At 37.8% G+C, this 14,191-nt stretch overlaps 1 protein-coding gene and 1 long non-coding RNA gene across 3 annotated transcripts in view; one reads left to right on the top strand and one right to left on the bottom strand.

The window, feature by feature from the left end:
- usp31 (ubiquitin specific peptidase 31) overlaps positions 1–6,567 on the bottom strand; it is a 34,016-nt gene extending 27,449 nt beyond the window's left edge. Inside the window, exons 1-2 of one of the 2 annotated variants that reach the window (XM_067382492.1) lie at positions 5,057–6,567; positions 1,298–1,435 (exon numbers count right to left, since the gene is read on the bottom strand). In XM_067382492.1, coding sequence (XP_067238593.1) covers positions 1,298–1,435; positions 5,057–5,584 — 666 coding nt within the window. In that variant the 5' untranslated portion in view covers positions 5,585–6,567. The remainder of the gene's footprint in view (positions 1–1,297; positions 1,436–5,056) is intronic. The other variant, XM_067382491.1, reaches the window with a different exon arrangement.
- Positions 6,495–11,343, top strand: LOC137017815 (uncharacterized). The gene is made up of 3 exons (XR_010894648.1): positions 6,495–6,622; positions 8,256–8,330; positions 10,297–11,343. It is a non-coding gene; the product is annotated as an uncharacterized lncRNA (long non-coding RNA).
- Positions 11,344–14,191: the final 2,848 nt, after the last annotated feature.

The raw sequence follows: 14,191 nt of genomic DNA on the forward strand, positions 1-14,191 counted from the left end.
CCTGAGGCTAGTCTATTTTTCCAATTGTTTTCAATGGGAGCGCCGCGTTTTTAAAAGTCCAGCAGCATGACGAGGCGCTTAGCGTCTATTTCACACTGAGTTCTGAGCACTGTATGTTTTTTTTTTACCGGTCACCGAAAGTTGAAGAATGTTCAACTTTTACCTGGCTGTCTAATCACAATGGAGGAAGGATGGGACAAATGCCACACCGCCCAACCACCACATCCCGCTTGTACAATGTTAACAGACGACAACAAGCATAATAATGGAACTAGGGCTGCACGATTAATTGCAATTAACCCAAAATCATGCTTAAACCGTTTGAATTAGTGCGATTATGAAATCGTGATTTTTTTTTTTTATGCACAGCTTGTCAGTGAATCACAGCTCTGTGATCAGTAATAAATGCTGCTCCCTCTGAAAGCACTGCAAGTTTGAGCCGCTTATAATGTGCATTTGAAAAAGCAACACGCGACAACCATCTTTCCAAACGTGAGAAGCATTTATGAACCTCTTGTCCAACAAAAGACAACATTTAATAACATGTTTTTTACTAATAAGAATAAGACACACAACATATTTCATAATATCCTATACTTTGATAAAGGCTATGTCGATTAGCATTGCATTATAAATATACTTTATTATCATGAAATACCCAAGAAGGCTTGAAGTCGTCAGATAAACCATATATTGTCGTAGTCGTGTGTTTATTAGTCATGTTTAATCAAAGTGCTTCAATCTTTTGTTTATTCAGCTACAGTGATAGTGTAAAGCCCATAAGGATTTTTCTGGAATGACGTGCGTTATCTTTCTTCTGCGGGGCATATTTGAAGTTGAAAGCGCCCTTTGGCTTTCAGATGGAACAGCATTTAGCCATACTTCTCTGACAAGCTGTGCATTTATTTAAAAAAAAAAAAAAGCAAAGCGCAGCCAATTGCCAAATCGCATGGGGTTTATTTTCAATTAATCGTGCAGCACTGAACGGAACAAAATAATTTAAAACACGAGCCAGAGCAAACACTTTGCAGAAATAAGCTATCTGTGAAATGAGATGCTAGTAACACTCCTGTGGATATTCTGTATCATAACAAGCAAAGTGTCTCAACAGAGAGAAAAAAGAAAAAAACACTGCGCTGCCAAAGCGCTCTCAAGCGCCCACAGCTAAAACAGTTTTCAGCTGGCTAAAAACGCTTTGATGGACACACGGCTTAAGAAGAGAAAGTACAACATCCTTAGACTAGGTAGCTATGCACCAGCAAAACATTCAGTCATTTCACTATGATATCAGCCATACCTTTATAGAGCCTCTAATGGTAGGGTGTACTAAATGGTTGAGGTCTTCATGGACACGGTCCAGTAGCCAGAGAAGGAACTCCTGGGCGTCGTGCTGTGCATTTCCTCTGTACTGCATGGCACTCTTGGCCACAGCATTCTACCAAAACACACAGAGCGTTAGTCAAGTTTGGATCAAGAAGACATGAATGTTTCTAATCTCTAGAAGCAAGATCAGATATGGAAAACTTACAGTCAGTGTTGACAATTGAGCTTTTAGGGGTTTACTTTGTGCTTTTAACCTTATAGAGCCTTTAGTGTATCATATATTGATGCATGAATTTCTAAGGTCTCAACATGATCAAAACTTCTACTACATGCCTTCTGTCGTCTGATTGATAGTTTATACTTTTCTTGCAAGCAAAACACCTTTTAGTACAATCGTAAAAATGTCCAGCAAAATGCTGTAATGCATCTTTTTGCTGTAAAATCTTTCATGGTGTTTATAAACGTTATAATAACTTTTATATTGTTAATATTTAAAGATGAACAAAATCAACTTAGGTTTACTTGTGATTATATATATATATATATATATAAGAAAAATCATATCATGTGCAACAAATATGATACATCAGTCTGTTGAGGCACATTTATTTGTACATCTCTCAATCATCATTATATTGCATTGTGTTGTGTTTTGTTCTTCAATGAAAACTACAGAGTTTTGGTCATAAAACAGAGCATTTAGCCTAAACAGTATATTATCTTACGAAGACATATTCATGGTTCATACAGGTATTGTAAAATTAAATTCTAGGACTTTCAAGGACTTAAAAGCACTACTTTTTTGTTCTGTTTTCAAGGACTACAATCGGAAATCTCACTTATCAAACAAGATCGAGTATATATAAAAAAAAAACTAATGAAACAAATTAGTAGAAAACAAGTGCAGCATGTCAAGTGGGTTGCAGCCAGATTCTTTTTTGTGGTTTACAGACTTTAGTAATGAGAAGTTCAACATTTCCATGAATCACTTCTTTTGAACGGTTCATTTCTAAGAAGAGTTCAAAACTAACTCCCTCTTCACATCATCGGTTCTCTGTGAATTACCAAACAAACTTTCAGTTCTCGATTTATTGATTTAGCAAGTTATTGACTTGAGAACCGCTCAAACGGATTCAGGCCAATTTATGAATGATTTGTCTAGACTGTGTTTTGTTTGTTTTTTTTAAGTTGGCATGAAGCGGACGTGCAATAGTAGTGAGGGGAAGATATATATTTTGATTAAAGATTACTAGTGCACATGAATTAAAAAATAAATAAATATATATATATATATATATATATATATATATGTGTGTGTGTGTGCAGGAATTGGGAGCAATGGAATACATGTAACAGCGTTACGTAATAAGGATACAACAGATACTAAAAATTGTTGAATAAAGCCATTATTATTACTAGGTTTTTTTGTTTTGTTTTTTCTCAAAAAAACTATTCTCATTGCTTCATAAGATTAAGGTTGAACCACTGTAGTCACGTGGAATATTTTAACGATGTCTGTACTACCTTTCTGGACCTTGAAATTGGTTATGACATTGATGTCTATAGGGAGGTCAGAAAGCTCTCAGATTTCATAAAAAAAAAAATCTTAATTTGTGTTCCGAAGATGAACAAGTAATTAATGAAAGAAATTTCCTTTTTGGGTGAACTAATCCCTTAATAGATTTCTAAATATACACCAGCTTAACAGAAATTATTCTGAAAGTAATGTTTTCCAGCATAATGATGGAAATATGAATGTGTTTAAAGCTTAATTTTTCATCTGGCACTAATTTGCAGACTCTCATTAAGCTACATAGTTGCGGGGTCCACTTGTTTAAACGGCAACAGAGTCAAAACATATCTGAGAGAAATTTTGAAAAGGAGAATTAAAAACAAAAATGCAAGGAATGTACCATGTGGGAGCGTTTTGCTGAAATAGTTAACCAGGACAAATCAAGCAATTTGTACATGATATGTAACGGCTGTGAAGCGCTGTAAAGCCGATCCAGCCTTTTCTTAGGATGAATGCATTTAATTTCATGTGTGTGTTCAGGAAGTTGCAGTGATAGAAATAATGACAATTTATGTTTGAAAGGAATAAAGCCCAAGTTTAAAAACACACTAGGGAATGTTGCGACAGGTAGGACTCATTTACGGCATTACCAACAGCAAATGTGCCGCATTACTGTTTAACAGATAGAACAACAGATGTTGTGTAAAAGCCACTGGAAGGCAGGCCTGCAACCTTTAGCCAAAAAAGCAGCTAATGCTAATGTTAAGGCTCCGGCGAAGGAGTTTTGAACGGCGGGCACTGATGTCACTGCCATTACACGATAGGCTGAGAGGTGCTGCATGTGATTAAGTTAGCTGTTATGCTTTCTCCAATGGTAAGAGATACAGACCCTCTCATCTCTATAATATACAATCTCTGGCATGAGTGTGATGACGACGAGGGAGCTGGCCAATAATGAGTCGGCGTTCCGATGTAGAACCTGGAAGCGCTGAATGTAAACAACGTATGAGAATGACACAGAAGAGAAGATATTGTTGAATAAAGTCGTTATTTTTGTTTTTGTGCTCAAAAAGTATTCTTATCGCTTCATAACATTAAGGTTGAAACACTGCAGTCATGTAGACTGTTTTAATGATGTTTTTAGTACCTTTCTGGACCTTGAAAGTATTGATTATATTTCTGTCTATGGATGAGTCATACACCTCTCGGATTTTATCAAAAAATATCTTAAAGGGTTAGTTCACCCAAAAATGAAAATAATGTCATTTATTATTCACCCTCATGTCGTTCCACACCCGTAAGACCTTCATTAATCTTCAGAACACAAATTAAGATATTTTAGTTGAAATCCGATGGCTCCGTGAGGCCTCCATAGGGAGCAATGACAATTCCTCTCTCAAGATCCATTAATGTACTAAATATTTAAATCAGTTCATGTGAGTACATTGGTTCAATATTAATATTATAAAGCGACAAGAATATTTTTGGTGTGCCAAAAAAACAAAAGAACGACTTGTATAGGGATGGCTGATTTCAAAACACTGCTTCAGGAAGCTTCGGAGCACAATGAATCAGCGTGTCGAATCAGCGGTTCGGAGCGCCAAAGTTTGGCGGTTTGACACGCGATCTGAATCATGATTCGATACACTGATTCATTGTGCTCCGAAGCTTCATGAAGCAGTGTTTTGAAATCAGCCATCCCTATACAAGTCGTTCTTTTGTTTTTTTGGTGCTCCAAAAATATTCTCGTCGCTTTATAATATTAATATTGAACCACTGTACTCACATCGACTGATTTAAATATGTTTTTAGTACATTAATGGATCTTGAGAGAGGAAGTGTCATTGCTCCCTATGCAGGCCTCACTGAGCCATCGGATTTCAACTAAAATATCTTAATTTGTATTCTGAAGATTAACAAAGGTCTTACGGGTGTGGAACGACATGAGGGTGAGTAATAAATGACATAAGTTTCATTTTTGGGTGAACTAACCCTTTAATTAGTGTTCTGAAGATTAACAAAGGTCTTACGGGTGTGGAACAACATGAGGGTGAGTAATTAATGACATAAGTTTCATTTTTGGGTGAACCAACCCCTATTTTGATTTCATGGTGACTTTAAGCTAAAATGATTCATTGCAAATTTTTCAGGGCCCATTTCAGTTAGATAATTGTATAAGTGGTTAAGGCAGATAATAGTCCCATGTGTGAATAAACTCACTTTGAAGTCTCGACTGTGCTGCGGCGTGTACTCAAAAGTCCACAGGGCTCGGACCAATCCCGACAGCTGCTCGGTCACCTCTCCTTTGTCCTGACCGCCCTTCCTCTGCACGACCCCGTTCGTCTTGGGTTTCTCGTCATCCGTCCCGTCACCTCGATACTGCTCCAGAGCCAAATACTCGGCGAACAGCTCCGTGTTGCTCAGGCACTGCAGAATAGCGTTCATGAAACACGTATTGCCGTGGTTTTTCAAACCGGCCACTCCGGGGATTTTGTCCCCGGACAGAAACCCCCCGCAGTCGCTCTCGTCCGACGCGACGGACCCCTTGCCCTCGTTCTTGAAGGCGGTGAACCCCCCATCGTCCTTGTCGCCCTCGGGCGCGTGCAGCTCCGAGCTGAAGTGGGAGAGCGTGGACAGGGTCTTCAGGACTCTGCTCATGAAACTCCCCACGGAGCGCACCGAGCCCCGGCGGAAGAGCTTCTTGCTGAAGCCGGACTTCTTCTCTTTAACCGAAGCTTTGCTAGACATGCTTGAAGCGTTTAGGGCATCCCCTCTCTCAGTGATATTCGAGCTACAATTGCCAGCTGAGGCTGAACGAGTGGCTTTCTTAATTAGAGCATAAAATCGACTCAAGATCTGACATGTTACTCCTCAAAGAGCTAGCTAGCTGGAGGCAATGCCTCTATTATCCAAGTATTCGCTTCAGTGACACAACCCGAAATTGCATTGAGAAGATGCATTGTGAAACCTGCCACTTTTTCAGATATTAAAACCCTGTTATGTCAAGTTGGCAGTAACCTAGCAGCTGGCTGTCAGCCATCTACTCGCTCCGCATCTATAACATACTGTGTTACACGTCCACTGGCTCCCTCGCTACAAACAAACCGTTTGGGTTTGCATGCTGCCTGTAATCCAGTGAAGTGATTTCCACTAGCTAACACAACGGCTAGCTAGGCCTACCCAAGGCTAACCGTTTGCCATGTCAATGAAATGACGGGCAAAAGTTAATTTCTACCGGAGATCCTGTCCAGCGTCAGCATCGAAGTCAAACGCGCTTGGCTGCCGCGCGTGATCAAACGCTGTAGGCATGCAGATCACTGTCATAATACGGGACAGCGGTTAGCTCGCGCTGCTAGTGCGCTAGCCGCTTCTTCATGCATAATTGAACGATGCGCCGCAACTCCACCCAGGCAACGACGCTCTGTTCCGATCGCTAAATTCGCCAAGGCGAGATACGTTAGCTTGTTTGTCTATTTTGATTTGAAATCCAACAGTCGCAGCGACCGAGCCCGACGCAACAGCACGCGAGCAGATGCGCGCGACCCAGCCAGAGTTCGGCGTGCACTAAAAACAAATCCGTTACGTTTTCGCGTGTCCTCGTTGACGTCGGTGGTTTTCTGTACTTGTGAAGATGTCCGGTGGATTCCGATAGTGATAGTGGTGTACTGTGTTGGTGGGGGGACGTCTCGCCCTCGAGAGCTTTTCTAAAATCACTGACACTGCAGGGCGGCGGTGCGCCGTGACGTCACAACCCAGCAGCAGCAGCAGGAGCAGTCTCTCGGTCAGGTAGTTTCTGTTATGGTGTTAATGGATTAGGGGTGTCCTCGACCTGGAGTCATAGTACTTTAATTTTGCACTATTAGACTTCTCTAGCGTCCTGGGTGCTGCACGGCAATAAATTAACAATGTTTTAAATCACGGATACCATTTTATGTACCCCCACAGGCTCAAAAAAAACCGTCATCAAACCAGATTTGAAACCAGATCCCGTCATCAAACCTCTTACTCGTTTACTAGATATTATGTTGCATTATCTTAAATAATATTAAAAATTGACTTGAAAACAGCGGAAAACAAGCTTCAGCTGAGTAGCAAATAGAAAATCGTGATTATGATTTTGACTATTTAAAACATGGTCTTTAGGCCAGAAATTAAGGTTTTTGATGAAAACATTCCAGGATTATTCTCCTTATAGTGGACATACGTTTATGTCCTACACCTTCCCTATTCTACTTATGGAAAAAAAAAAAAAAAAAAACTGGCGCCGTGTTCGTTCCTTAAGTTGAATAGGGAGGGCGTAAGACATACAGCCTAAGCATTTTGAAGAATGATGTTCAAGTAGTATGTTCAAGGCGATATTTTGTGTTTATAAAGCATATACAGTTGTATTTTTTTCGAAAAATGACCAGTCGTTTCACTAGATAAGACCCTTATTCCTCGTCTGGTATCATTTAAAGCCCTTTGAAGCTGCACTGAAACTGTAATTTTCCGTTAACCGTTTGGTGCCCATTGAAGTCCACTATATGGAGAATAATCCTGGAATGTTTTCATCAAAAACCTTAATTTCTTTTTGACTGACGAAAGAAAGACATGAACATCTTGGATGACATGGGGGTGAGTAAATTATCAGGAAAAGTGGACTAATCCTTTAATTAATGCTGCCTTCACGTTCTATCGGAATTATCCTAAATACAAGCTTCCTAGGTAAAAATTACACATGAACATTTACATATATGTTTAATTATTTGAAGCGTATTACACAGCGAAAATCATCAGCAACCAGACTATCTAGATAGCACTGTGAATGTTTATGGTTGTCAGTACATGGGACACTACATAGGCCTATAATTTTGGTTTTAATGAGATTTTCCCAAAAAATCGGTAAGAATAAACCTGGTGTCCTCCATGAGTCCTGTTCATTCCAACAACAAAGTACTTGAATGCAACAATTGTGTTATCACGACTTCTTAAGTGGGAATTATGAAATTTCCGATAGCACGTAAAGGCAGCATCAATCCTCAAAGTCCCCTGACTAGTTTGGATTCAATAGCCAGCGAGAGTGCAGACAGCCGCTTCTGTCTCTTGGTTGTCCTGAGTTCATTCTTCACTCTTTTAAGTTGCAAGAAGGATCTCTCGCTCTCGTAGTTGGCAACGGGCAGGGTAAAGAACAGTCTGAGTGCAACGAATACACTTGGGAAAGTAGTCTGTAGCCTATTTTTTGGGTAGAATTTGCAGCATATCCTCTGGTGAAGGATTTTTGACCCAGGGCACTCACCCAATCGCGTCGATGGATAATCCGGCCCTGTTAGGCTAACACCACAACGTTCACCCATTCAGAGGGCCATTATAAAGAAACTTTGAGAGGAAGATTTAAGATTAACACAGTTTCTTTCAAAGACTATTTTTGCTTTGTCAACAGCAAAGCTTGGAGCAGAAGACAGTGAAAGGACAGAGGACACTGAGCGTGTGGACTTGTCTTGACCAGCGCTACACAGTATGTATCCAGAATGTGAGATGAATATGTGTTTCTGAGCCTCTGTCAGTTACAGGAGTCACAATGACGGCACAGAAACCTGTTGTAGATTAATTTGAAAATCTTGTCAAACAGGATTTCAGCCCAACTGAATTTCATGCTTTGTGAAGCAGCCTACTTAGTTGTTTTGCATTGACAGTAAATGGAGTATTTGTAGAAAAATCTTCACAATTTATTTGTTTATAAAAACTGGATGCTATTTATACTGAAACATTATGCTCTTGCTTTGCCACTATCTATCAATCTACAAACCTGATTCCAAAAAAGTTGGGACACTGTACAAATTGTGAATAAAAATGTCAAATTTCAATATTTTATTCAGAATACAACATAGATGACATATCAAAGGTTTAAACTGAGAAAATGTATCATTTTAAGGGAAAAATAAGTTGATTTTAAATTTCATGGCATCAACACATCTCAAAAAAGTTGGGACAAGGCCATGTTTACCACTGTGTGGCATCCCCTCTTCTTTTTATAACAGTCTGCAAACGTCTGGGGACTGAGGAGACAAGTTGCTCAAGTTTAGGAATAGGAATGTTGTCCCATTCTTGTCTAATACAGGCTTCTAGTTGCTCAACTGTCTTAGGTCTTCTTTGTCGCATCTTCCTCTTTATGATGCACCAAATGTTTTCTATGGGTGAAAGATCTGGACTGCAGGCTGGCCATTTCAGTACCCAGATCCTCCTCCTACACAGCCATGATGTTGTAATTGATGCAGTATGTGGTCAGGCATTGTCATGTTGGAAAATGCAAGGTCTTCCCTGAAAGAGACGACGTCTGAATGGGAGCATATGTTGTTCTAGAACTTGGATATACCTTTCAGCATTGATGGTGCCTTTCCAGATGTACATTTAACTTTTCCGGCCTCTTATTGCTACCTGTCCCAACTTTTTTTGAATGTGTAGCTCTCATGAAATCCAAAATGAGCCAATATTTGGCATGACATTTCAAAATGTCTCATTTTCAACATTTGTTATGTTATCTATATTAAAATAATAAAATAAAGTTTATGATATTTGTAAATTATTGCATTCCTTTTTTATTCACAATTTGTACAGTGTCCCAACTTTTTTGTAATCGGGTTTCTATCTATCTATCTACATATCTGTCATTCTATCTCAATCATTCTGTTTATCTTTCTTCATTCTAACTATCTGTTTAGTCATTCGTTCTATCTACATCTATCGTTCATTCTGTCATTGATTCTATCTTTCCTGATCATTCTGTTTATCCATATGTTGTTAATTCGATCTATCTATCCATCTGTCTGTCTATCATCTTTTGTTCATTCTATTGTTGATACTATCTCAATCATTCTGTTTATCTGTCATTCATTCTGTTGTTCATTCTATCTAGTTCGTTCTATCTACATCTCATTCTATTTATCTATCTTGATCATTCTGTTCATCCATCTATCTTCATTCTGTTGTTGATTCTATCTATCTGTCATTCATTCTATGTTGTTCTATCTAATCTATCTATCTGTATGGTACAAAGTACAAATACATGTATATTTGTTAAAAATTAAGGTATTTTTTTTAACAAGTTGATGTTGATATTTAGATTCATGTAAATATGATATTTATAGTACAAAGTATAAATACGTGTACAAGAGAACTGAGATCGGTTTTGGCCTGCTGCCATAGATGATCCAGTTGTTACATATTCAAGGTCGTTTGACTGAGGTCTTGTGTAACATGAGATAATTGCATCTCTATCCAGCAGAAACCTCACTGTGCCTCTCTACTCTCCCCCGGAGCCCATCCATTCTGTATAACACTGCATAACACATAATCGACACACAAAACTCTTCTCTTGTGCATGCCAATAAAGATAGCTGGCATGCTCAATATAGGACACGTATTAAAAATGTATGACCTTTAATGACTCTTCATTTATATCTTTATTGCTTTTTTTCCCTGAGGATTCTGATAATTCTGTAGAATCTCAAAGCACTGCATGATGTATGTCATCCAAGATCCGAAGCAGAAAATGACTCATTTATTTCAAAGGTAAGTCATTTATCACCTTTTGATGTAAATGACAAGATAACTGAATACATTCTTCATAAAAAAAGACATACATGTTATATCAGCGTGAGGGAAAACAATCTTTCTGTAAGCTTTCTTTGGCAACAAAAACACTGTTTCAATGCCACATACCTGTTTGGGCAAATTATTTTTATTAATGCTTACCTCTTGTGTTGCTCCCCAACAAATCTATGACATCTGACATTTTGGCCAATAGAAATCTGAGCTTGGTGCAAGTTGTATGGAGGGATTGGCTGGCTTGTTGCTAAGAGTCAAAGTGCAGTAACTCATCTGAGGGACAGGGCATTCCCACACTGCTGAATAGAGCACGCACCCCGTTAAGCAGAGAGAGATACACAAGGCAGAAAAGCGTGTCGCAGCTTGTTGAAATATCATGGGAAATTGCACAAGTGCACCTGTACCAAGCTCCCTGGATATGCTTGAGTGAATGCACCACAATGTTTTGTGCATTATTTTTGTGCAGTATTTATGATTTAACTCAGGACTTTGTAGTGGGAGGTCCAGTTATTATTTTTCAAAATAGTTTCTGGGACCCCCAAAGGACCACAAGGGGGTGCAAGGAGGTCAGCAGAAACTTTTAGAGAAAAGAATAAATAGTGGAAAAAGCTCTATTTAGCATTGTTGTTGTTTTATTCTGTTTTATCAAGACTGGTTATAAACTACAAGAATGTGTTTATTTTATTTATACAAAATAAACTGAATAAAAATCTAAATCAAATACAGTTGATTGGGAATGCAGTCATGTAAGACAGTTCTGGGAGGAATTATACGGAACCACATTGACGACAGATTTCTGAATGACCAATGCTTTGCAACAAGATTTTTCCGCTGGTTAGTACAGTAGGCCGTCCCATTAGGTCCCATTGCACAAAGTCACATGATTTTTTTTTTTTTTTTTTTTATGTGCACTGAGGTAAATGTGTTTCCGTCGTAGTTTGTGCGCATGTTTTCCTATCGGATAGAAAATTTACCCGACTCAAACAAGCACATAAGTTTATGCGCATTTTAAGAATTTATGCACATATTGCCTTTTCGAGCCGTTGATGCGATATCCCAAAATGCGCATAAAATATTCATAGGTTTGTGATGTCATCATGCAATGAAGTCACTGTGCATTTATTTTCTAATAATGCTACCTTCATGTGCTATCGAAAATTTGACAACTCTCGCTTCTGAAGTCTTGATTACAAGTTCATCACATTCAAGTTTTAAAATGGGAGGGCGTTCATGTGCAATTTTTACCTAGGAAACTCTATGATAGATTATCTACCATAATTAGTGTTTTATCAATGAAACATTCAAATAAAGTCTGTGTCAATGCATATTGCTGATTATTGCCTTTCATTCACTTAAGGTAATGGAGTTTGTGGTCACAGTTTAATTTGCGGATCCTTTATGTCGAATATGACTGACCAGTATTGAGTAGCCTTCATCTTGCATTGTATCATCAACTCACTCATCAGACTCGTATGGTAATACTCGCCAAACTTCAACAGTCAGTTGGACCGACTCATTCGGTACTTTTTGAGTCCTCGGTAATCCTCACCAAACTTCGACAGTTGGTTGAACCGGCTCATTCGGTTTGTTTTTATACCCTTTTCCACCAGAACAAACCGGGTGCTAGTTCAGAGCTAGTGCCAGTTCGGAATTGACTCAACTGACGAGCCTTCTAAGAACTGGTTTGCCTTTCCATGGGCTAGAGAGCAAGCACAGAGCCAGGCCTTACGTCACTGTATACGTCTCATATTGCACAGCAAAGCTAACATGGCAGCTCCAAACACACCAAGCTTGTTCGAGATGCATCGGCTCTCTCCAATTCTGCCCCAAAACACTGCCAGCAATAAAGAATGGTATCAAAACATCCTGCAAGAGCAACTTCTTCCAACAATATGGGTGCAATTTGATGATGATACGTGCATGATGGAGCACAATGTCACAAGAGTGATAATGAAGTGGCTCGGAGATCATTACACTGAAATTTTGGATCCGTGGCTGAGGCCACTCCTCAAATCTTAATCCCAGAGAACCTGTGGTCAATCCTCAAAAGGCACACAAATTGTCATCAACTCCGAGCACTAAAAAGGTAAAAATGGATCACCATCAGTCAGGGTTTGGCCCAGAAGGTGATATCCAGCATGCCAGAACAAATTGCAGAAGTTATGAAGAAGGGTCAACATTGTAAAATATTAACTCTTTGCATATATTAAATGTTTTTGGCAATAAAAGCCATTCAAATTTATGAAATGCTTAGTTTTTCAGTACACCATAAAAACGTGATAAAATAATCTACAAATATTGAAGCATATAATGCTTTAGTACAATAACAATTTTTTAAAAATGTATTTATACTCTATACATTAAAATATATGGCTGCCCTTATATTTTCATTTTTGGAGTCAGTTCATCCTTTTGAGTCAGAAAACACCTGGTTTAGGATCTGTTATCTCACATGTTCCAACCCTAAAATACATTAAAAATGCCCTCTGCTGTGCCAGTTGTGTCACTACAGCAGTATTTTTAGACCCCAGTAAACGGGCTCAATTCATACCCTTCCCACCAATGTCCTGTAGTCATAGATCATAAATTCATAAATGTAATACTTTAAAAATGTATCCTGCAATTTAGTTCTCTGCTCAGAACTTTGAAGTATATATGACTTTAATAACCCATTATATATATATATATATATATATATATATATATATATATATATATATATATATATATATCACACACATACATATATATGGGTCATTGACAAATAAGGTTTTTAAAAGTAAAAAAAAAAAGAAGAAAAAAAAAGATATAATTCATTTAGAAATTTTATTAAGTGTTAACAATGAGATTTTTTATAATCAATTAACACTGCTTTTGTCATTTTTTACAGAAGGATAAAATTTGTCACTAAAAAAAAAGTCATTCGGTTTAACCAAAATTGAGGTTTTACCGAATTATATTTTGAAAAAATGTCAAAAGGCTGATATCTAGCTAGTTAGCTTGCTATCTAGCTAACAAAAGAACAGTAAACGTTTTTAAAATATTACATTTTCTCTGTTTATGAGCAAGTGAAAACATGATTTTTTTTTTCATATAGTTAAAAGAGAGTTAGTTACTTTGCTTCATGACCACGTGGTCCTTTGGTCATGACGTGGTCCTTTGCAGTTGTCTGAATGATGTCACATCCTGTCACATGATATTGACCGCATGACTTGATCCAAAATGGTCCCTTTATATTGATTACTCCATTTTGGACATTCTTTATAACAAAGCAACGACTTCTACACAATTTTAATACCATTTTGCACTATGTTAATATATGATGTTATAAAATCATGCCAAAATAATGTGTGTGTAATATTATATATATATATATATAAATAATTTTAAGATATTTTAATCACAAATGAAATGGCTGTATTGGCCTTTGGGTGTTTAAACCGAATGACCTTTTCACATTTTAAAATACCTTTATATGTAGCAAAATATAATTAAAACTTTTTGGAGAGATTTAGTTGTACTATCTTACATACTTTGGATGTCATATCTTTGTTTATTATTAAGGCCTTTGGACAAAAAAAAAAAAAGACCCATCAAGTCATTGACCCATTGAGAAAAACGCAGAAGGATGTGTATCAGTATTTCAACTATAAGGAAAAAAAAAACTTCAGAATTCAAAAGTGTTTATTTAGTTTGACCAGGTTCTAGCATTACCATCATATACATTTTCCCCAGTCGTAACTTGCAATTACATATATAATATACTATGTG

Source organism: Chanodichthys erythropterus, chromosome 3, assembly GCF_024489055.1.
Source record: "Chanodichthys erythropterus isolate Z2021 chromosome 3, ASM2448905v1, whole genome shotgun sequence".
In the NCBI taxonomy this organism is placed as follows: domain Eukaryota; kingdom Metazoa; phylum Chordata; class Actinopteri; order Cypriniformes; family Xenocyprididae; genus Chanodichthys; species Chanodichthys erythropterus.